The sequence below is a fragment of the Mustela putorius genome, unplaced genomic scaffold, assembly GCF_011764305.1.
Source record: "Mustela putorius furo isolate JIRA1106 unplaced genomic scaffold, ASM1176430v1.1 tig00003972_pilon_pilon_pilon, whole genome shotgun sequence".
NCBI lineage: Eukaryota > Metazoa > Chordata > Mammalia > Carnivora > Mustelidae > Mustela > Mustela putorius.
In genome coordinates this window covers 17,683,432-17,707,742 of record NW_025422115.1, presented here as the reverse complement: position 1 = coordinate 17,707,742, position 24,311 = coordinate 17,683,432, and the positions used below count along the sequence as shown (strand labels likewise).

General features: G+C 52.1%; 1 protein-coding gene across 2 annotated transcripts; it reads right to left on the bottom strand.

Moving 5' to 3' along the window:
* Positions 1-102: 102 nt before the first annotated feature.
* Positions 103-22,818, bottom strand: SCAMP2 (secretory carrier membrane protein 2). 2 transcript variants are annotated; one of them, XM_045070435.1, is made up of 10 exons: positions 22,632-22,818; positions 10,471-10,539; positions 9,962-10,060; positions 9,290-9,418; positions 8,092-8,209; positions 7,418-7,546; positions 6,558-6,717; positions 5,446-5,547; positions 1,887-2,007; positions 103-1,682 (listed from the first exon to the last, which is right to left on the bottom strand). In XM_045070435.1, the coding sequence occupies exons 1-10, from the start codon at positions 22,686-22,688 to the stop codon at positions 1,548-1,550; spliced, it is 1,119 nt and encodes a 372-aa protein (XP_044926370.1). In that variant the 5' UTR covers positions 22,689-22,818; the 3' UTR covers positions 103-1,547. The 2 variants fall into 2 exon arrangements, with proteins under 2 accessions (XP_044926370.1, XP_004758495.1); XM_004758438.3 differs by lacking the exon at positions 9,290-9,418.
* Between the last annotated feature and the right edge of the window lie 1,493 nt (positions 22,819-24,311).

Sequence of the window (24,311 nt, the reverse complement as noted above, 5' to 3'; positions counted from 1 at the left end):
ATGTGGAATCTTTGAGTCTTCACACTAACCACTGCAGCAACTCAGTGCAGGCTCTGTTGGCCACTCCCATCCTCCCAAGTCCATCAGACAGGAGGACCAGCATTGTCTGAAAATGTCTTGTTTTTATTTAAAGCACAAAAATTGAGACATAACATATACATTTGTACATGAAGAAAAAAATACCAGAAAGTGTACAAAACCTTGGTCACTGCCATGATCAGTGGCTCTGGGGCTGAGTGGGCGGGCAATCTGCACACTGCCTGGGGTGAGCCCCAGGTCCCAGGCGCAGGCAGTTGGCCAGCTTTTTGAGAAGTCCCCTCAGACCACACATCCGCCCCTGTAGATGGCTTTTAGAGGACAGGGTGCAGTTTTTATCTGTGGACTCCCAGGTGCCCATCACACGGGACACACCTGAGGAATCCACAGGACCAGTGACAGGTGACCTAGGTTCCATGAGGCGGGGGGGTACAGGGAAGCCCTCAGTAAAGTGGCTCATCAGTCCAGCATGAGGGATGCAGTTCTGGACTGATTCTTCTGCCCCCCGCCCCGGAAGAGTCATACACACGAGATATTGCTAAGGGGAGAAGGCAGAGTGAGGAAGAATCTGAGGCCACGGCTAAGGGCCACTGTCCCTCAGGAGGAGAGGATATAGAAACAAGGCCAAACCACACCAGGATAGTCAGACTCCACCCACCTAGACAACTGTCAAAGGTTGGGCAAAGAACTACTTGGGGTCAATGTCCTCCATCCCTCCCCATCCCCGAATCCCAGCCAACCCCACTGCACATTCAGTAAGTCAACAGAGGGGAGAGGGCAAGGGCTCAGAGAGGGCCCCAGAGGGCACACATGCCTCCCACACCAGGAAGGTGCAGGGGGCACTAAAGGGCTATAAATGTGGGAGAAACAGAAGGCAAGGAAGAGCCTGGGAGTGACCGTGTCACAGGCACTGGAAGCCCAGAGACCACCTCAGAGTGATCTGGGGAAAAGAGCTTTCCATCCACCTGGACTGCAGCTCATCTAAAGGGGGGCCTGGGGAGACTAGTCCCGCCTAGGCAGGAGAGAAAGGCAGGACTGTGGAAGCCAAAGGCTGGGCCTGTGCAGCCAGATGCAGGCCAGGCCTGGGGGAGGAGTGGAGTCCCGGACCCTGGCAGAAATAAAACTGCAGCTGGCATGGGCCCAGGTCAGCTGATGATCCCAACTGTGTACACCTATGTGATGTGTGTGGGTATGTGTGCGTGTGCACGCGTGCATGTACCTGTGTAAGGGGAAGTGAACTACAGTCCCAGTGCTTTGAACCTACACCACCAGAGAAGGAAAGACAACTTATTTTTTTCTTTTTTTCTCTTGTGTAAAAAAAAAAGTCCCTGTCCCTCCCTTCCCTCCCCTGGGCAGAATGGAGAGCTGGTAGCTAAGGAAGGAGGAAGGACTGTGCAAGACCCTCCCCAGGTCTGTGCTGGGCATAACCACTGTTTAAGGCACCCATGGAAAGTGCAGCTAGAAGGCAGGTGAGAGAAAAGGCTGGGGTAGAGGAAGGAGAGTCAGGAGGACTAGTTCCCCTGGAAGGCTCCTCGAGCAGCAGATGAGGCAGCACTGCGGAAGGTCCTGTTGCTGAAGATGCCCTGGGAAAACTCCTCCTGGGCCTGCTGGAAGCTAGCCCCCGTCCGGCGGTACAGGGAGTGCACCTGGGGAAAGAGGCTGCAGTGAGAAGTGCGCGCTGGGGACCTGCCTAACCTCCCACCCAGAAACTTGGTGAGGACAGTCACTGGACCTCCGGGGCCCAGAAGGGGGTAGCCCAACTGCCTCCAGGGATGGGCATCCCCGAGGCGAAGGCAGGAAAGAGCTGTCTGCTTCCTCCGGCTGCTGTTGGCCCAGCACCCACCACTCACCCGCTTCAGAAGGAACAGTGAGAGCACAGCGCACAGGGTGAAGAAGCCAGCCACCACCATCATGATGATAGACACAGCCAAATGGTCTTGCTTCAGCGTAGACAGGGCTGCGATCCAACCACTGCGAAGGCAGGGAGGAGGAAGCCAGAGGGGACACAGTGAGAGGGGGCCCCAGAGGTCCCCATGAGGGGCTCTTTAAGTGGCCGCTGTAGACTGACCGGCCACCACCAGGCACCTCCCTGTGGCACAGAGCCATGGGCCAGAAGCCCTTGGGCTGTGAGAGCCCAGGCCTCTGTGAAGGCTGACAGGCCCCATGCTGCCCTCAGACAGGAGTGGTCCAGCAGAGGGCCTTTTCCTGCCACTCTAGGGGACATGGAAAGCCTGGCTGCTCACTCCCAAAGCCCACCCCCGGGAAGGAGGACCACTGGCCAACCCACTGCCTTCATCCTGTCACCTCAGCAACTCCTGCCAGGACCCAGGGCAGCCCCTCTGCCTCCAGTCAGTCATGTCTCCTTCCCGAGCCCCAGTGTCCTTATCTGTAAGAGGGGATAGTCTCCCATTTCTGGACTACAAAGCCACAGTTCTCAAAACAGTGCTGTACTGGCACAAGGACATACAGATCAATGGAAAAGAACTGAGAGTGTGTAAACCTGGTGATTCACAGACCTGTACCCCTGGGGATAAAAATATATGTTTATAAAAATAAAAAATTTAAAAAAAAAAAAAAAAAAAAAAAAAAAAAAAAAAAAAAAAAAAAAGAACTGAGAGTCCAGAAACTGATACATCGACCATCAACTGATTTCTTTTTTTTTTTAATTTTTATTATCTTTTGGGGCGCCTCCAGAAACGGCTCAGGTACTCAGGGTCGGGACCCCGCAGCAGGGAGCTGCTTCCTTCTCTCTCTCTCTTTCCTTTTTTTTTTTAATTTCTCTCTGTCAAATAAATAAACAAAATCTTTAAAAAAAAAAAAAAAAAAAAAAAAAAAAAAAAAAAAAAAAAAAAAAAAAAAAAAAAAAAAAAAAAAAAATTTTTATTATCTTTTTATAGATTTTATTTATTTGACAGAGGGAAAGGGGGAAGCAGGCTCCCTGCTAAGCAAGAAGCTGGATGGGGGGCCTCAATCCCTAGACCCTGGGATCATGACCTGAACCAAAGGCAGAGGCTTAATCCACTGAGCCACCCAGGCGCCCCCATCAACTGATTTCTGACAAGGGTGCCAAGACACCGGTCTTTTCAACAAATGGCGCTGGGCAGCCACACGCAAAACAATGAAGCTGGATCCTGACTTCAGCCAGGCACAAATCTAACTCAAGATGGATCAGAGACCTAATACAAGCTAAAGCCAGAATGCTTAGAAGAAAACCGTTCACTCTCCATGACTCTGGGTTTGGCCCTGGTTTTAGATATGACACCGAAAACATAAGCAACAAAAGAAAAAAATTGGAGACTTCATCAAAATTAAAACCTGTGCATCAAGTGACAATATCACAGAATGAAAAAATAATATAAAGAAGGGGGGAAAATGCGTTAATCTGGTTAGTATCCAGAATATATAAAGAACTCGAAAACAAAATGGCAACCCAATTACCAGAGAAAGACCTGAACAGACATTTCAATGAAGAAACACAAATGGCCAAAAAGCAAATTAAAGATGGTCAACATCATTAGTTATTCAGGAAATGCCAGTCAAAAACCACACTTGGGGTGCCTGGGTGGCTTGGCTGGTGACATACCAACTGAGTATGGTAGACATACGGGTTTTGGTCTCAGGGTTGTGGGTTCAGGCCCCATGCCAGGCTCCATGTTGGGTGTGGAGCCTACTTAAAAAAAAAAAACAAACAAAAAAACCCACCACAGTGAGATACACCTCTAGGTTGAGAACACAAAAAAATAAAATAAGCACTGGTGAGGCTTCAGAAAAACAAGAGCCCTCGTATACTGCCAAAGGAAATGGTGCGGTCATGAGAACCCTCCTACACTGTGGCTACCCCACCAGACTTAACATGTGACCCAGCAATTCCACTCCTCATACCTACCCCGAAAGAACCCAAACCAGGTATTCAAAGGCTTGTACAAAGATGTACATAGCAGCACTGTTCACGACAGCAGAAAGGTGGAAACTACCCCAGGGTGTGTCCACTGATGAACGGACAAGCGGACGGAAGAGTACTTCGTAAAGAGGAGGGAAGTACTGAGCCATGTTACAGCGTGAGCCTTAAAAACATCACACTGAGTGAGGCCGGCGTAAAAAGCCCCATACTGTATGGTTCCATTTGACAAAATGTCCAGAGAAGGCAGATCCAGATAGAGAGAGCGAGCGAGCGCGCACGCACGAGAGCAAGAGAGCAGCTTCATGGCTGCCAGGGGCTCCGGGAAGGACGGAGCAGGATGCCTACTAAGTACAGTCTCCTCTCAGGGTGATGCAAATGTCCTAGAACTAACTAGTGGATGGGGCCACCTAACACTGTGGACCTACTAAAAGCCACTGAATTTTTTACTTTAAGATGTGTTAAGGGGTCACTAAAATAAATTTTATGTTCTGTGTATTTTATACTTGATAACAAGAAAGGGGGGTTCTATCCACCCAGCCGCGGGGTTCGGGAGGTGAGGTGGGGAGGCACTGGGAAGCCGGAGGCTGCCGAGCTTATGAGGGGGCAGGACGGGGGTGGGGGGGCAGACCAGAATGCCAGCCTTCTGACTCCCGGCCTGGGAAGCAAAGAGCACTTACAGCACAGCCTGTCTTCTAGGATCTCACTGAGGGTAGTGAGTGATGACATTTTCAAAGAGAAAGGGGCAAGCCCAGAAACAGCAGGGCGAGATGGATGAGGGGCGGCGGCAGGGCAGTGGGCACGCTCAGAGCACAAGGTGAGTCAGGCCCCTCCCTCCAGCCTGCATTTGCCAGCTCTGCTGGAGGGAAGGGACCAAAGTAGTGCAACCCTTCCAGGCTCAGGCTCTCAGCCAAGCGGCTGCCTGACCTTTCTGTAATGTCCCCTGTGCACTGGGGCAGAAAGGAAAACATCAGCCGGCAGCTTTTCTTTTTGAGGCTAATTTTGAGCTGAGGACTCCAGCACCCAGGAAACTCAATCCAGCTCTGTGCTCAAAGCCAGTCCAGAAGAGGCTGGGGCTCCACCTTCTGACATTACAGGGTCTCTGGACAAAGTCACAGCACCAAGTCCACAAAAGACCAGGGCCTCTCTTGGCAGCTACCTGAACCCAAGGGCTTGCCTGGGGCCTGTAGAAGCAGCACCAGCCTCTGGGAGGGAACAGCCAGAGGAAAGGAAGAGGATGCAATTCTCCACAGGACGTAGTCCTGGTAGCCTAAGGGTTTAGGGCCAGTCCACCCACAACACCTCAGAAAGCGGTGAACAGGTGAGGCAGTGAGTGGTGACCCGGGAAGAATGGGAGGGGCAGAGGAGGACACCAGGCAGCCTGCCCCCGACCTTCCCGGCCAGAGTGGAGGATGGGTGCTCTCGGAGGGCTCTGTGGGAGCGAGAAGTCAGGGCAAGGGAGGTCAGGCCACCTCCAAAGCATCACCCCCTCATGCTGCCCCAGGACTCACCTGTCCCCCAGGCCAGGGATGCCTACCAACTGGATGATATAGATCCCTATTTGACAAAAAAATATGAAGAAGAACACGAAGAAGCTGAAAGAGTTGTCGGACCTGTGGAGAGAAGGGGAAACCTAAGGTCATTAGGTAGGCCGGGGGTTCACTCCTCAGTATTCCTCGTTTGGCATTAGGAGCCAGAAGGCAGGATGGGAGCGCAGACAGCTCCAGGGGATGAGCCACACTGGCCAGAGGACACAAACAGCCACAGACATAATCAGAAACAACTTGCCACTAACTGCCCTCCAGTTTGACCCCTTACTCAAAGAGCTAATAAAGTTGCTCCCTCTGGGGGAGCAACAACCCCATTTTCTGGGGTGTGTACCTGCATTTCGTAAGAGACAAGGAAATCGATGCCAAAGATAGAAATACCCAATAATAAAACCATTGGCCTGGGTCAAATAAAAAGGTATTTGGGGAACACAGAACTGTAGACCAAACCTCCATCCCCATGTCCTCAGGGGCTGACGTACTGCCTGCAGAGTACATGCAAGGGTTCAGCCACCGCCCGCCTCCTCTCCCTGGGGCCTGCTAGGTTCCCAAGCCTGAAAGCAGCAACTGGGAGGCACAATGCCACAAACGCTAGGGGGTCTATGAAGTAGATCTGCTTGAGCTCATGTATCTATTCTCCACTAGCCCATCTGCACTCAGCAGGCTCAAGAGTTACTGGGGAGGCAGGGGAGAGGCAGAAACAAGCTAGGAGCAATCAGCCATGCAGCCCTTATCAAAGTGGACTCCTTAAAGCCTCGGAAGGGAGCTGAAGAAGCCCTGCCCTCTTCCCAGTAATGCAGCAGACCGCAGGGGAGCGGGTGGGAGCCCAAGGACCCCTCTCTTAGGTCTCCTGTGCCTAGACCAAGGATGTTGCTCAGAGCAGACCCCTGATACAACATCTCAGGAAAATGGCTCCTGACCCCCGTCTGCTCGCACTGTGGATGAGAATGGGAAAGTGGATTCCCCCCCCCCATCCTGTTCTGCTCCAAGACTGGGATGGGGCCCCTGGGCATAAGGCCCTTGGCCTGCTACCTGGGATGCTAGCCATACACTCCCCTTGCCCCAGCCCCACTCACCTGAAGGCCTTATAGATGGGTCGGTACCAACAAAGGAAGGCACAGGGGGTGAAGATGATAAACCACAGGATGGAAAGGCCGAAGTCCACTCCCTTGGAGCTGTCGACTAAGAACCAGGCCAGGCAAGCAAGCAGGTTCAGAAACAGAGTCACTGAATGCACTGGGGAGGGTGAGGAGAGAGAGAAAGACAGGCTGGTGCTGAGGGGACAGAAGGGCTCCCGGGCCCAGCAAACCAGCCCCAGAGAGGATGTGAGGTCCCTACAGTGAGGGCATCAGCAGAAACGCCAGTCCTTGGTCTGCACCAAGGCAGGGTGAGCTCCCCAATCCTGGTTTTTCTGGGACAGCAAAACCAGGGACCAAACCAAGTTCCTAAAAGGTGAGGGTACAGCCCAAGCATATGAAGGAGGGCAGAGGGGGAAGGGAAGATGCAGACTCAAGGGCTGATCCCTGGGGAAGACGTCTTTCAGTGACTCTTGTCCCTGGCCCTAGAGGGCCCACAGTGGAGCTATAGGGGGTCTTATATCCACTCACATTCCTAGGAGCCAAGAGGCCTGTGGGGAGGGAAGCCTTTGCCAAAGGAGGGCCTTTCACGGGCAATGAGCCCCAGAGGAACTCTGCCTCCTCCTGCTAGTCCCACCCTACTCAATCTGTGGTGTGAACTGGGGTGAGTGGGCCTTTTCGGGGGGCTTCCCAGGATAGGGAGTAGACAGTGGAGGGCCAATGTGTGGGCAGAAGGCACCCCCCACCCTGACCCCAGCCCAGCCCTGAAGAAGGCTGCAGTGAGGAGCAGCCAGAGCACTGCAGGGCTCTGGAGTTACACCCCACTTCCCCCTTGCGCTCAGAAGACGGCCCGGACTCACACATCCAGAGATAGTACAGCATCTTGCATATCCGCTGGTAGTCAGCAGGGATCTCCACTGAAAAATCCTGATAGAAACAGGGCTTGACAGGGCACCAGAAGGGCAGGGGTGGCCAGTTGTTCTCTCTCACTGTGGGCCAATAAGCAATACAGTCAGGCTTGGCCTCTGTAGCAGCATGTGGGGTGCACACTCCTGGAGTTTATGGGCCAAACCAGGGCTCCCAGAAGGGGCCAACAAGTGGGAGTCAGGGTCACTATGGATAGGGAGTGGATGGGCAAAGTGGCATGGGGCACGAATATCCACAAGCCACTCCAAGATAATGGATCCCAAATGTACTGGGAAACAAGAGGGCCCAAGTCATTATTTTTACAAACAACCAGCCCATAAACACAAGGGGTCATCATCCCGAAGATGAGGGGGAGTCACACACAGGACCAGTGCCCTACTCTAGCAAAACCCTCCAGAGCTGGGAAGGAGCACAGAAACAACCTATAGTTTGAGGATCACACTGCAGGTCTCCCGGCCTCCACCTCGCTGCCCTTCCGGGCACTGGCACTAGCACCGCTGAGATGATCTAGAGCCCAACAGAGCTCCAGGGCTGCCCTGGCCCAAGCAGGCTCAGGGAAGGCTCCTGCGTCAGGCATGCTGGCCCAGAGGCTGGCAGCCTCCCTTACCGTGTAAGTTGGCCACTGTGTTCTGCAGCTCCCGCTCCTTGCGCTCCAGTTCGGCTGCTTTCCTGTCCAGTTCTTCCTGCTGCCGGAGCAGGCTTGCCTGCGCTGCGGAGGCCACAGCCTGGGGGACACAGAGGGTGGGGGCAGCCGGACACAAGAGACAGAGGGATAGCATCAGCCTGAGCTGAAAATGGGAGGGCCTTGCCCCAGGCAGGGAGAGCCAATACCAGCCCCATGATGTCTTGGGTACCAGAGACCACCAGAGAGATGCCAAGGCCACCTACTGCCTCAACACCTCTGTCCTCTTAGGTGTTAACCAGCCTTAGGCAGGGCTCGTCTCCCCTTCTTCCCTGAGCTTGAGATTAGAGTACCCCCCCCTTCTAGAATCCAGGCAAAGTTCAATTACAGTGACCTTTGGGGTAACTAGCAAAGGGAAAATGGCCTCATAAGAGACTAATCTGTACAGAAACCTGAAGAGCCACACCTCACCTGAAGAGCCTGGAGGGTGTGTGTGTGAAGGGGACACAGTGCCAAACTGCCAGCAGTGAGTGCAGCGGGGAGGCACTGGAGGGCAGACCAAAGTGCACCTAGGGCCTCAGGGATTTTAGCACCACCCCACCCCACCCCCAGGAGCAGCCCCCTGATGTCCACCTGAACTGCAACCGGTACACCCCAGGCCAGCGCCCTCAGTTGGGCCCTGCTCTGTCCGGCTCTGGTGACATGCACAGTCCAAGCTTTATCCCCTGTCCAGGAAGAGCAAGGCCTCCCAGAGAGACATCTAGGGAGCTTCACGTGAGGCATTCCAGTGCAGAGTCCTGGGCCCCGCTCCTAACAGGCGCTACAGCCACAGGCGCCTGGCTCCTCCTGAAGTCTACAGTCCTTAGGCAGCGGATCTCAAACCAGTCACCTTGAGAAATGACCAGCCAGGTGTTATGTGTACATACATATGTGTACTCATACCCACACTCGCTCTCTCGCTCTCTCCAAAAAGAGTTCTCCGAAGAGCTGAGGCTGCCTTCGGAGGTAAGTTTCAAGCCCTGGGGGCAAAAGCAGGACCAGAACTGACCACGCTGGACCCTGCTGAGGGTCTTGGCCCTCCCTCCCAAGTCCAGTCAGATGGTGGGAGCAGCTTGGGGCCCATGAGAGTCCAAAACCCAGCTCGGGCCTTGCCCTCACTCAGGCTCATCTACACTTTGCCTACCTTCGGAAGTTTTCGCGTGTAGCTGTCTCTGAGAATACTAGCTCCTCCTAGCAGCATCTGCCTCTCTGAGAGCTCCCTCACTGCCAGGAGTCTGGTAGGCAGGAACTCGCTGGCCTGTCTAAGCAGGAGCTGCAACACACACTCCACTGAGGGCCACGGCCACCAGGGGTAGAGGGGATGGGGGGCAGGGGGGCAGGATAGTGAGGTGATGGCAGAGAGGGTCAGGCATGAGGCAGACCAGAGCCCCAGCATTTGGTGAAGGGACAAAGGGCAATAGGAAGGAAGACAGGAATGAAAGAAGTGAAAAAAAGAAAAGCGAGAGTGCGAGAGAGAGATTCTGGGCCCCAAGTAAGAGAGAACAAACCAAAGGCTCCAGGAGGATCTGGAATGGCAAAACAGGGGCAAATGCTCTTGCTCAAGACACTGAGGACTCCAGCCTGGTAAGCAGAGCTTAGTTTCTGGTGGTAGTAGTGGGGTGGGGTAAGGATCGAGCCTGGCTGAGCAGGCCCTCCACGTGCAAATGACTAGCTCCAAGGTCAAGAGGGCCCTTGAAGGGGAGCTGGGAATGAAGGCCCTTGGTCCACCCCCTCCCCCAATCTCAGGGCTCAGCTACTGGTCTGGGGGCTTCCCTTGTTGGAAAGGAGAGGCTAAAAGGATCTTTGTTAACAGTACCTGGGGGGTTGGCTGGGTTGGTTCCACTGAAGGCTGGAGAACCGCCGGCTGCGAGGGCCCAGGGAGCTGTGTGACAGGAACAGTTGTCGCTGCATTTGTCTGCACGGGACACACCAAAAGAGGCAGGTGAGTGGTTGCACCGGTCAGCCTGCCAGTGAGGGGCATTGCCCCGAGGGCAGGCCTGGGCCTACCTTTGCGACTTCCTGGCCATCAATTGAGCCTCAGGCGCTGGGCAGTGTGGTGCTTCACCCAGCACCTCTGGTCTCTTGCTGGAGCCCCAGCTCCCCAACACAGTCCTGCTCTCTTCAGGGAAGGGCCCAGATACAGATCCCAAGGGAGGAACTGGTGACTTCTTCACCCTTCCCCCTACCCCATGTCCATGTTAGGGTTATCCCTTTGAGGATGGAAGTTTCTCAGAGCTGTTTCTGCCTCTGCCAAGGCTTCTTGCCCCAGAAACCTAGCACCAGCCAGAGGGCCCAGGGACTCAGAAAGAAGGCATGCTCACCAACCTCTGAGAAGGGGTTGAATTCCGCCAGACCACCCTGTGGAGCACTGGTCAGCTGGGTCACAGAGGGATCCTGGGAAGGTAACAAAAAATAGCCGTGAGACACCAGGGAGAAGAGAGAACCTTGATGAAGGGGAGGGACATAATGGTCCCTTGGCCCCTCCTAGGGATACCTGGCTGGAGGGACACTGCTGAGGCCCTTCCTGGTGCCCTGAAAAGCCTCTCGGGAAGGCTTCTGTGCCTGGCCCCTGCCACACCAGAGCTGTGATCTCTTCTCCTGGAAAAGGACAAGTTCAGCCCCAATGACTTCCCAGGAGAGACACAGAACAAGGTTCCCACTATGAGACCTCGGAATAGACACCACCCATGTCCTTGTTAGTGTCCTTTCCAGATTCAAAATGGTTCACAGCATTTACCTCCAGGGACTGGGGGTGTGGGGGGCCGGGGGGGTGGTGTAGAGAATTATTTTTTACTTCATAACCTTTCTCTACTGTTGTATTTATTATTTTACAGGAAGCACTTATTCCTCTCCATTTTTAAAGGACAGTTTAAGGTTCTGGAACAAAAACGTGCTGCTGGCTGCCAGTGCTGGTTTTATTAAATCAGGCACACTTGCTAGGAATAGAGAGGCATGAAGGGCTCAGATGAAAAGCCGGGAAAATGTTTTGGGGTTTTTTTTCTGGATTCTTTTCAAAAAATCCAAAAATGTCCTCAGAACACAGGCTTTTCTTGAGTTTTCCTTCCTGAGTCTTCCCTTCCCCATCTGACCTCTGCCAAGGCCAGCCCTCTGGCCTAGGGCCTGCACAGCACTCCCTGTCATCTCCTTCTCCCCAGCAGGCCCAAGGTCAACAGGCAGTGGCCTCATCCTGCCCCCTCCGCACCCTTTATCATCCATCCCTTCCCCTCCCCCTTCGCCATATGTAATAGGTACGGGGCTCAGGTCCAACTCCACAGCTGTAAAGGATGGGCTCAGGGCCACTGGACTCTGCCAAGTTCCCGGTTACAAGGCCTCCCCTGGCCTGCCTCTGTGTATCTAACCCTCCCAACCCCCAACCCTCACTACAGTCCACATGCTCCCGTTCTGCTGGCCCAGCTTCACCTCCACTAAATGGATTCTCAAACACGGTATTCACATGAGACAGACCTTCAGAGGACAATCCCCTTACATGTCAGATGTGGAAACAGACCCTCACCATGGCACTGTACTTGTCTTAAGTCTCAAAATGGCTGGCTCCCTATTCTGTACATTCACAAAACCAAGGGTCAGCTGTGAGTGTTCTTTCTGATGTTTTTCACACACACCAATTTTCGTCTTCCCACCTGGGCCTCCAATTCCTGACCAGTGAGACTGGCTGGCTGGCCCCTGGGCCTAGCCCAGAGCTGGGCATGCAGCTCCAACTCCCTTCTTCTCTCTGGATACCTCATCTCTCTGTACCCCACCCAATTTCCTCTGCAGAGAGGCCACCTGGCTATGTGCTCTCTGCTGGCCACCATCCCCATCTAGTGGCCCCTGAAACTTAGGACAAAATGACAAGATGAGGTTCAGAAGGCCAGCTGAGCTGGAGGAACTGGCCTTGAGGTTATTCACTGGATGAAAGACTAGCAGATTTCTCCCAGAATCACTGGGCTGGCTTCTTGCAAGAAAGATTTGGGGCTCGGGCTCTGTTCCCCTTTTCGACTCAGCAAAGCACCAAGCCACAGCAGACTGTGTGAGCTGAAGTCACTGAAATCAGATCCACCATCCAGGGAACTGGTTACCTGAGTCTGTGTCACAGGACAGAGGACAGAGAGGTGGCTCTGGTAGCAGTTTTGGGTGCTGGCCCACATGTCTGCCTGAGGCGCATACGTCTTAACAGGCAACCTCCAGACCATGAAGAGAGGTCACTTCCTTTACCAAGGTCAGCCAGAAGAGGATTCTGGGGATTGGTGAGCTAACTACTCTGCTTATAGTGAGCTCTCTCCTTTTCTCTAAAATCTTCAGCACTCGGTTCTGGACCCCTCACCAGACTCACCACAAATACTGTCTCAGCTAGCAGGCCGTAAACCTCTGTGGCCAGATGCCTCTGTGTCTAGTTCAAACTTCCAGCTCCTAGTGTTTGGTGAAGGGCCTGATGTGAAGCAGAAGCTCATGGGATCTTGAAGCTGATGTTCGAGAGGACCTGCTGCGTGCTCTTCTCCACTTTCTCTGGGGAGGTACTGCCCCAAAAGCTAGGGGGCGCCCGTGCCACTGCAGCAGCCCCAGGGCCCAGGAGCACCCTGCCTCAGAAGAGGGGCCTAGAACACTCGGGAAGGCCTGGGCTCCTTCTGAAAGATGAGAAGCTTAGGCCTGGTGGGAGAGGAAGGGAGCTGACATTTACTGGGGATCTACTATGTGCCAGGATTACACAGTGATGCTAGAGTGAAGTTCTAGTCACCCCAGAACAGGTCACGTTTTCAAGCCATCAGATATGAAGGTTCTACCAGCCTTCTTCAACCTGATTCCTTGGAAGAATTATGGCCCAACGCCCTAAGGCAGTCACTGTCTGCAATGAGTTGCCTTCTCCCCCGCGCATCTACAATAGATCTGGTTCTAATCCATCCTTGAGAGAATGGAGAAAACCCTCACTTCAACCAGCTTCCGTGCTCTGCAGCTCAGCTGAGCAGCCCTGGCCAAGAAAAGCTATACCCCCCCATCCCCAACTTCAACATCATGACCACCCTGCAAGGAATGATTCTCTTTAGGTTGAGGCTGGAGCAAGCCCCAGCTCACAAAGGGGAAGTAGGTTTGTCCAAGATCACAGGGATAGTGGCTGAGCTGGATCCTGAATTTGTCTATCTTCAGGGACATAGTGGCAAGCCTGAGAGGGGAAGGCTTGTTCAGCAGTGCACCCCCAAAGCCTGTTGCAGTTGACAAACAGAAGGTGCTCCATGTGTGACTGAATGAAGGAACCCTGCTCCTGAGGAACACAGATGGGGCAGAACCAGGACAATGGTTTCTGTTTGGTTTTTTATTCCTGGACTTCAGGAAGTCCTTGGGGGATACTCATGGCAGGAGACATGCAGAGTCTTGCACGAAAGACCACACTGGCTGGTCTGAATGAAGACCCTTGGCTTCTACTCCAAACCACAAATAAGAAGTCCACAGAAGCTACGTCCTTTCCTATTCACCAAACGTCAGCTGACTTGTAAGTGGGTCAAGTAGTTATTTCAAGAGATGGCAAGAGCTGAGTTTCACCTATAGAGAGGTAACCCAAAACCCATTTGGTACACAAAGGACTCAAACTGCCTGATGCCCTTTGCCGAATCTGTAACAAAGAAAACACGCCTGCACTCAGTTCTTTCCATTCGGGGAACAGCCCGGGTGTGAGGGACACACCGAGACAAAGAGGGTGCGTTGCCCTCCCAGAGCCAATGATCGATGATCCTAGCAGAGACGTGTGCACAGCACAAGAGCCCAGGGCAGAGTGAAGAAGGGAGGGGAGGAGAAGGGAGGACCCCGGAGGGGAAGAGAGGCCCACCACCACTGGAGAAGGGGAACCCTTCGTGGAGATGCAGTGTCAGGGAACAAAGGGAAAAGAGGCGGGCAGGCAGGCAGGCAGGCTGGAGCTCAGCCGAGAAGGGCAGGGGAAAAACATACTTGTTTCCAGTCTGGCAGTCACTTTCCATGTCACAGGTCCTGGCTGCGCTTGAGCTGTGACTTTGCCATCCTACACTCCACCCAAGCTCCCCGTGTGGGATTTATTTCAGGCTCCAAATAAACACATTAAATAAACACCTAATGAATAACAACAACAACAAAACACTCAGCCATTCTCTCTGAGAGGCAGTTACCAAGACTTTGGAACCTCCGTGAAATCCTATTTGCTTTGGAGACAAGGCTGTGTGTCATATGACAAAAAAAGGGCAATCGTCCCCAGACTGGCTGGCTGGGTCCCAAGTGAAAAGAGCGACAGTGAACCTTGGTACTCTCTTACCTGAGAACCCATCCTGGGGAAAGAGGATAAAAATACATAAAAATCTGGATCTGCAAAGATGTTTATTGCACCAGTATTCCCCAGGAGGGAAAAAATCAGAGGCACCTGGGTGGCTCAGTTGGTTGAGCATTTGATTTTGGTTTCCACTCAGGTCATGATCTCAGGGTGGTGAGATGGAGCCCTGCGACGGGTTCCGCGCTCAGCGAGGAGTCTGCTTGAGATTCTGTCTCTCCCTTTCCCTCTGCCTCTCCCCCAACTCACTCTCACACTCTCTCTCTCTCTAAGAAATAAATTACCAAAAAAAATAGGGCGCCTGGGTGGCTCAGTGTGTTAGGCCGCTGCCTTCGGCTCAGGTCATGATCTCAGGGTCCTGGGATCGAGTCCCGCATAGGGCTCTCTGCTCAGCAGGGAGCCTGCTTCCTCCTCTCTCTCTCTCTGCCTGCCTCTCTGCCTACTTGTGATCTCTCTCTGTCAAATAAATAAATATAATCTTTAAAAAGAAAATTTACCAAAAAAATAAATAAATAAAAATTTTTTAAAAACCCAGAATCAACTTAAATATCCAATGACAGTGAGCAAAGAATGTTTTGGTACACATCCCCCCTGATGGCCTAAACAACCGTTAAAAATCATAGCTATGGACACAGGGCAGCAACACAGAAAAGTGCTTTGTTATATGAATCCCAAATAACAATTTTGTCAAAAGCGCTCATATGAAGAGACTGGCAGGAAAATGCATCAAAATAGCAATGGTTTCAAAAGGCAAGAAATTGCAATGATCTATTTTGTCTTCCAAATTTTCCATGTGATTACATTATTTTTCCCTTCAAAGCACATGTACCCACTCATTTTTAAAAAGAGCCTGAGGACCCACCAAATGAGCAAGGTGCAGGCACGGCCTCTCTCTCCTGCAGCCCAGGAAAGTGAGGCTAAAACACTGGCTGGGCTCCCAAGGCCTTCCTGGCCCTGGCGCCCGGCCTGTCTGCCGTCACACTGACCACCTGCCCCCTCCTTCCACCTTTGTCTCCTCCCTTCGCAAACCATCCAACACCAAGCACAGGGCTAGGATGCTGGAAAAAAGCCTTGGTTCCTGTCCTCAAGAAGCAGACAGTGCAGAGAACCAGTAGGCAGGAGGGGAAGTGTGGCAGGAGGCACCCTGGAAGCAGGCAAGGCCAGGCACCTTCACGGGGGAAGAAGGGACTAAGTGCTTGGGGAGGCAGGGAAGGCAGTATATTCAGGCGCTGCCTGAGCTGGATCTTGAGTGATGACAGACGTGTAGCAAGCATGGAGGAGGGAGGCAAGAGCAGCATTTGCAAAGGCACAGCAGCGCTACAGGATGTGGGGCAACCCAGTCGGGGGGCTGCCAGAATTCACCCAAAGTAGGACCAAGGACATTGAAGTTTACTGAAAACCCTGCAAGGGAGCAGCAGGCAGGACAGCAAAGGAGAGACAATCTGCCATGAGGCAGGGCAGGGGAGAGGGGGCTGTCAGGAAGGGGAAGTGAGAAGGTATGAGAATGTATGGAATTTTCCTTTTTTGGTACCTGTGCCTGGGTGTAAGCAGCCTGTTTGGTCAGCCAGGGCTCAGGGATCTTCTGCGCTGGGTCACTTAACAAGCTTGTTTGCATTCAGCTATAGGGGTCACTGTGGGTCCTTTTACCTGACTCAGGTTTCCAGTGCTCAAGTCTGACGCTTAAAACCAGCTTCTAGGGGCGCTTGGGTGGCTCAGTTGGTTAAGCAACTGCCTTCGGCTCAGGTCATGATCCCAGCATTCTGGGATCGAGTCCCACATCGGGCTCCTTTGTTCAGCAGGGAGCCTGCTTCTCCCTCTGCCTCTGCCTGCCATTCTGTCTGCCTGTGCTTGCTCTCTCTCCCTCTCTCTCTCTCTGATAAATAAATTTAAAAAAAAAAAATCTTAATAAATAAATAAATAAGACCAGCTTCTAGGGGCGCCTGAGTGGCTCAGTTAAGCATTTGACTCTTGGTTTCGGCTCAGGTCATGATCTCGGGGTGGTGAGATCAAGATGAGGGTTGGGCTCTGTGCTTAATGGGGGATCTGCTTGAGATTCTCCCTCTCCTTCTGCCCCTACCCCTGCTCTAAACAATCTTTAAAAAATAAAATAAATCGGGACACCTGGGTGGCTCAGGGTTTGATTAAAGCCTCTGCCTTCGGCTCGGGTCATGATCCCAGGGTCCTAAGATCGAGCCCCACATCAGGCTCTCTGCTCAGCGGGGGGCCTGCTTCCTCCTTTCTCTTGCCTGTCTCTCTGCCTACTTGTGATCTCTGTCTATCAAATAAATAAATAAAATCTTTAGAAAAATAAAATAAAATAAATCATAAAAATAAATAAATAATAAAAAGCAGCCTCTACACAGGAGAAGGCTCCGATCGCTGTGGAGTGAAGAGTAGAGAGAGAGGAGCCAGGAATGCCAAGGAACCAGCCTGAAGCAGGGCTGCCAGAGTTTGGACTCCACCTGTGGGCAGTGCTGAACAACTGGAGACGGGTGTCTGCCACAGTGAGGACAGTGCAGTGAGTGGGGAGAGAGGCCTGGACGGGACCACAGTCCACAGGGGTGACAGAGAGAACTGGCATGACAGCTGGGAGTGGAGAAGGGGGGACAGACTCCAGACACCTTGCTTGGGGAGATGCCATGGGCTCCGCCACTCTCTGAGCCAGAAAGGGGAAAGGGAAGTTGAGGGACAGGGTGGCCAGCTTGGGTGACTGGTGAACAAGGGCAGTGATCACAGGGGAAGAAGAACAAGTTTTTCAGGAGTGGGTGTGTGGGAGCAGGGAGAGGCCCGGAGAAGATACTGAGCTGGTCTGGAGATACCTGTGGATGAGGTCTGCTTGACTGTCAGGCAACCTGCAAGCAAGATGTGGGAATACTGGTCTGAAGCTCAGGAGGAGGGGAGGGCTAGAGTCCTGGATATGGTTGGTTTATCTGTTTTCTTGAACTCACAACAATCAAGAGTCGTGCTCTACCAGCTGAGCGAGCCTGGTGCCCCTAGAGCTGTAGACCTGGGATGGCAGGGAAGCAGATGCTACTTGGAAACCACAGTGGGAGAGGACAACACCCACCCCCCACCCCCAGTCCCCACTCGCCCAGTTATGACCTCAAGCATTCTAGCTGGCTGCTTCTTCCCAGCTCCTCCCAGGGTGCAGGCTGAAGACCCTGAGGGCAAAGCGGCCTCTGCCGGGAACCGAAACTACCCCCTGAAGCAACAAGGGCTGTCTGAGCCACAAGACTCCACATATGACTGACTTGAAGACAATAAGTGATTTAAATATCAGACTGACCTTTGTCCCAAACTTTCCTGAGATAAACCTGGAAGTCTTCCCTCCCCCCAACGCTTTGGAGATGTCTTTGAGATGCTAGCCCGCCATCTTCCGTCTCACCACTGCTCATCTCTCTGCCTCTGGATTTACTCAGGGGCAAGTGGCTGAACCTGCTTTGTTTGGGTCCCCGGGGCCACGTGGTCCTGCACCCCATGTGCCGGCTACAATGCAAGTGGAAGCACTTACTCAGAGAGGTCTACAGTGAGAACAAAGTCAAGGACGGAACTCCAGGTTTCACAGCCTGCAAACAGGTGGAAGGTTGTGAGAGTCCCAGTGTTAAAGAGTCCAGGACAGAGAGAACAACCAGAGTGACTGGGCCAAGCAACTGAGTGTGCCTCAAGTAGCGGATGTGTCCAGGCCCACAGTGGGAGAAGTTGGGGTGGGGGGGACATGACTGGGGCTGGGCAGCGACAGTATGTGGAAGCTTCAAGCTTCGTTACCTGAAATAGGAACTACCCTCTCTTCCCATCCAGCGGGCTCTCTGCACCACGCCTATCCCTGTCTACCACAGGACTCTACCTTTCCTCCTCAGATCCCTCACAGCTCCTTCTGGCAAGTCTTCACTGCCCTCATCATACCCAGCATTACCGTGAACAGATCAGAAGCTCTGGCAGGTCATGTGCTGCTCATTTACCCTGTCTCCTGTGCCGGCCCTTGGAGCGTCAGGAGCTCAGTGATGTGCCTAAATGTGTCAGCATCTCAAGGGAGCACTGCTGGACAGGTCATGCCTTGCTAATGCACACTGTGCTCTTTTCTGAAAGAGTGGTGAGAACCCCTTGTTTGTCCTGGTTAAGTATTATCACTGCTCGGAACATGGGATTATCCTACTCCCAAGTAGCCGCAAAGACAACAGAAGTGTGGGGCTCCAGTTCCGCTGTGTTTCCAGCCAGGCACTTTCTAGCACCCAGCCTGGCTCCAGGTGCCAGCCCGAGAGGCAGGGAGACGACTCCCACCCCCAACACCCCAGTCTGGCAGCTGCCTGGACTCCCACTGTCTGAACTTCACCGTTTTCAACTTTCTAGAGACAGTGCTCCTATTCCGCAGGAAAGTTCTAATGGGCCCATCTGGTGGGTTTAAGAATCCCGACAGTTACAGTCAAGCTGGAGCCCACCCTCTCTGGGAAGTGGCAAAGCCTCCATGTCTGAGCAGGGAGCTTAGTTCACGCCCAAATCACGTTTCTGCCACCACTTTCTCCTCCCACAGGAGAGAAACGTTTTAAATCCTTGGGAAGCAGCCACACTGCTGAGATTATCTTTTAATTTCGAGGAGGCAAGTGTCAAAGTGATATTGTGTGATCTGGCAACGCGCACGACACTGAAAGGTTTTGTCTGTTCAAGTGCCGCCAGCCACTTTACTCCCCCTCCTCGAGATCAACGCCGTCTGCCTGAGGCAACGTGGCAGATGTGCCCAGGAGGAAAGTGGCCCTGGCACGGGCCTGGGTGACCTGCTTGCCAGCAGGCTGCTGAAAACTCCAACCGTGCGCCAGTGCCCACCTCCAGCCCTCTCCTTCCCCACCCAACAAGCCCTTCCTGAGAGCTTTGGGGAGCAAACCAAGAGAGGGCGGAGCAGAGGCACCACAATAACAGGGGGGTGAGGGAGTGCTGGGGAGGTTGTGAAATCCGTAATCCTTGGCTTGCAGTTTCCTGCTTCCTCCTGGAAGTTTGGTAAAAAGCTTTGCTGCGCTCTTGTGACAACTCTGTGCTCACAGCTCTTACTGAGCAGGGAGTTTGCTAAGAATCCCAATTATAACTCTAGGCAAAGAAGCCTAGGCTTCTTTAAATTTAAAGGCACAGCGGAAGTTGCATGGCCTATTACAAGAGCTGGCAGAAAAAGGATTCCATGGCTGGATAACTTTGGGAAGTGGTGGGTCAGACAAAGTTAAGCAAATGTCGTTACTGTAAGATTGCTCAGAGCCTTTCACAAAATAACAAGACTTGCCAATCTGCAACAAAAATGGAATACAGAGTGATTCCCAAATTTATTTGATTACATAACCCTGAGTGGCTTTCAGGACCAGTCTTACTCAGAAGCTATGCTGCTAAAAAGCACAGTATAATCTGTATTATTCCAGCCCCACACACTGTGGTAGGGGGAGGGATTTGCGTAGCTAACACTAATTAGTGAGTACTAATTAAAACTCACTTAACTAGTACTAATCAACCCTACCAGTATTCTCATTTCAAGAATGGGGGCAGTTGGGGCACCTGGGTGGCTCAATTGTTGGGCATCTCCCTTAGGCTCAGGTCATGATCCCAGGGTCTTGAGATCGAGCTCCATATCAGGCTCCCGCCTCAACTGGGAGCCTGCTTCTCCCTCTCCCACTCCCCCTGCTTGTGTTCCCTCTCTCAATGAATCTCTCTCTCTGTCAAATAAACAAATAAATAAAATCTTAAAAAAAAAAAATAGGGGCAGTGATGATGAAGATACATTCTTTCCTTAGCAGGCCTAAATAACCCCAATGCAGTTTAAGACCAGTATGTGCTCCTTCCTGCTGCGAATTAGTTAGTAACTCTAGCATGCCCCATCCTCACCGGGTTCCTGGTTTCCTCCTCTCTAGACTAAGGGGTTACAATAGATTTCTGAGGATGCCCTGACTCTTTAACAGTCCACCATGGACTCTGAACATTAAGCATACTTTCATGACCCACCATGGAGTGACAGAAAACATGACTCTGCTCTGAAAGCTAGCTAGGTGTGACAGTTGTGGAGCCTATCGCCATTCCCCTAACTCTCTCCTGAGCTCTGTGTTAACACCCTGGGTAAATGAAGCTGGGCTCACACCCAGTCACCCCAGGGCTACACCCTCCCAATGTCCCAGCCCTGGCAGTCAGGGAAGCAAACACTTCCATCACAAGGACGGGGAGGGCGGCTCTCCAGGAGAGCTTGAAGGCCCCATGTCCAAAGCTCCTTCTCCCCGTGGGGCTGTGTGCCAAGAGGAAAAACCCAGTCCAGCATAAGAAGGAGCAGAGTCACAGCCAGCCAGCTTCCGTCTTCCCACACAGGATTCCCCACCAGATGCTACTCTTTACAGGACCACAGCTGCTTCCTGTCCTGCCATATCCTGGAGCTGCCTGACGGACAGACTGTCTCGCTTGAATGCAGAAGTTACTTCTACCACAATTTGCACAATCACTCCTGGGGCTGAAGATGTGGTTTAAGCCTAAGACTTTCAAGCTGCTATTAATACAGGGCAGCGCCAATTATCTCGTCCACTGCTACCGCTGGAGACAAATTCTCTGCATTTCCGGAGGGCTGCCTCTCAGATAGAAACAGACATTTTATTTCTGATTCTGACAGGAAAAAGAAAAAAAAAAGCCAACCATTACAGAGAACGCATTCCAAGAGACCACTAGATCCTTACTAAAACTCAAAGTCCAGTGTTATAAAGCAGTTTTGTAATTAAATTAAACTCTTACCAGATGACACTGACAGAAAAAAAAGATGCAAATTTTTTTTTCTTTACTCAACTAATAGAGATGAAGGCATTACATAAGAGACAAGGTCCCTGCAAAGGTTCCATCAAGAAGCATTAAGCCGCAAGAGAAACGTTCAGGACATTACAAAGACCAAGCTACTAAAATTTGCCCTGAGGGCTCCCTTTGACTAAATACCTTGAGACCAAGAAAGAGGGATAGAATGTTGACCTGATAGTATACAATTATTCCCTGCTGGTCTCCTGTCTTTGCTCTGATCCTTAAAGGAATTCAAGGTGAGAAAACTCATGCAGAGAGTTGCAGGAGGACCCCTCTAAGTACTTCCCCGATACCTGCAGGAAACTTTGCAGCTGCCAGTGACCAGAATAAAATACAAGCATGACAAGTTAATGCGCCTGGTGACATCCTGACAGAGCAGAAACCTCGGGGCTCATAAATCACCAGTCAGCGCAATTAAGCTTCCCTAGAACTGGTTTTAAGCAGACATAAAATAAGAGGCACAGGAGATCTGGAGCTAACAAGCTTCACAGGCTTTCCAAAGCCCTTTACTGGGGAAAAAGAATAACCCTGCACCCTCAGCTCAAAGGTAGAAAGGTTTCAGCTTTAAGTAGGAAGACTTCTTCCGCGATCCTTTCCTCAAAAGATCAGGCCAGCTCAAAGGTCAACACGTCTCAACTACCCTAACAACACACACAGGTCCATCAGATCGCACTTCTTGAGCTTCAAGACCCTCAGGCCCTCTCCACTCCCTAAACCTGGGCTCTCTCTCCTATCTAGCCAAATCCCAGTCCAAACTAGACCCGTGGCCAAGGTGTGGCATTCTTATCAAGTCCATATTTCAGTGTGCGTTGGCTACCCACCCTCTCCCAACCTTCCTTTCCTAGCGAATCTCAGTGGGTCTCCTACACCTCGTAGGCTAGTTTGGCTCTTCGGCGGAGGCTGGGGGAGGGGTAGAGGGGTGGGAGGAGAGCTGAACTTGGGATCTTCCCACATTCCTCCTTCCCAGCAGAGGCTTCCACCTCTCCATTATGTTGTTTTCACCTCCTTTCCTAACGTGACTCAAGGAAGATGTCTTCCCAAGACTGCGGGATGGGGTAGCCACACTTCCCCCTCAGTTGAAGTCGGTTCTCTCCCCGACACTGGGGGGTCTCCCTGACTGCGTCTGGTTCAGTTCCTTTCCCTAGCAGGGTCCAGCCAGAGGGACGACACCCGGGGAGCTAGAGTGTCCCACCACTTCTCTCCAAGCTACAGCGCCCCGCCCCCTCCTCGGTTACACCTGCTACTAGTCCCGCCCCACAGACACTACGATAGGCCAGCCCTCAGAGCCCATTCTCCCATTGGGCAGACAGCCTGTCTCTTCTACGCCACGTCTCCCGGCTCCAGCGAAAGAGGCCCGAGCCGCGGCCTATGGCACTAGAGAGAATTGAGTTGGGGGCTCTACCTGGAAGGGGTTTACGTCCACTGGGTCTGCGAAAGGGTTGGTGTCGAAGGACGACATGGCGGTCGGGGGCTGACGAGCGAGCTCCGCCAATGCTTCTGCCTCCGGGCACCCAGACCCAGCGGCGCTCTCGGTGCAGACCCTCCACTTCCGGGAGCGAGGCAGCCGTTCTGGCGCAGGCGCGGCTCCCTCTGAGGGGGCGTGGCCCTTGACGTCACAAAGATCCGCCCCGCCCTCCCGTTCAGTCCACTACAGAGCGGCCGGCGGGCGTTCGGCTTCTATTTGCTCTGTACCTTCCATTGCTCTTTGTCGGAGATCACTGGTGATCCGCACTGGGGAGGGCACCCAGGCTCGAGGGAGCGGGAGCCGGAGACGTTATCAGTAGCCTCTCCAACTTCCTCTTTCCAGCTTCGTTTTGGAAAATTCCCAAGTAAACTGCTAAGTGGAGTCGGAAAGTTAAATCCTTAATTTTCCTCGAGGGCAAGTTTGGAAAGTCGCACTGGTCCAGACGGGAGACAAGGGTTGGCCCATTTCTGCGGGAGTGGGGAACGGAGTTCCTGACCCGAAAGGACTTTGCTGAGCTAGGCGAGGATTCTGGTGGTAGAGCCCAGCAGAGAGGTTCTTCTTGGAAGAACCGACCGTGCATCTGTCCCACACAGGTGCTGAGCCCTGATTCTTTTTAGGTCTTGCCCTCTGCGGTCAAGTTTTATCGATTTAGTGATGAGGATCCCTGAGCCCAAGACTTTTAGGATCTGAGCTGGGATTTGAATCTGGACATCAAGCATTTGTTAAATGAATGAGGGATTTCAGCAATGGAGGAGATGCTCTCCACTACCCTTATTTCTTCACACTCTTCTGCTTCGTTCATTTGTGCTGCCACCGAATCCAGCCACTATCATTCCTTAACCAGCTCTGGTACAGGGCTGCTAATTGGTCTATTGTTTATGTTGTAACCAAAGATCGCTTTGAAGGGAACAAAATACTATAAAATATTATTATAACAATACCATTTATTTAAAATATTATAAAACAGTATTATAAAAGTATTATTATAAAATAATATCATCATTTTAAACATTACTGCTTAAAGTCCTTCAATTATTTTCCTTAAAGGCCCCAATTCTTGTATGGCCCTGTAGGACCTGCACCTATCCAGCCCTGCTAGTGGCTTTTCAGTTCCTCAAACTTACCTTGTTCCCTCCTACCTGGGAACCTTTGCCCATAAAGTTCCCTCTTCCTGCTATGCTTTTAGCCCATGCCCTCATCAACCCTAGTTAACCCCTACTTATCCTTTTACCCAAGCTCAGATGCCCCACCTTCAGGAGTGGCCTCTCTACTCTATAGGTTAGATCACCTCCGCCCACCACAACAAATGCTTATATTACCTTGTAGTTTTGCTTCATAAGAGGTATTGCAAATTGTAAGTATATACTCGTATTAGTGGTTATCTGTTTATGTCTATCTCTCCCACTAGACTATAAACTCCACAAGGGCAGGAGTAGGGTCTATTTTGCTCACTGTTACATTTCTGGCACTAACATAGTACCAAGAACATGATAGGTAATAAGTAAATATTTACTGTTTACCTCACCCACTTTTCTTACCTTCCTCTTTCCTGTCTAAATTCCAACTTCTCCCAGAAGGCTCATATGGCTGGGGGAGTGGGGATGAGGAGAAGGAGAG

Bases quoted from the DNA above. Each gene is read 5' to 3' on its own strand.
- SCAMP2 (XM_045070435.1), bottom strand. From the start codon at position 22,688: ATGTCGTCCTTCGACACCAACCCTTTCGCAGACCCAGTGGACGTAAAC. The intron at 10,061-10,470 runs GTTGGTGAGCAT...TGTCCCGTGCAG, and splicing joins AATTCAACCCCTTCTCAGAG to ACAAATGCAGCGACAACTGT. The intron at 8,210-9,289 runs GTAGGCAAAGTG...TGTGTCCCCCAG, and splicing joins ACACGCGAAAACTTCCGAAG to GCTGTGGCCTCCGCAGCGCA.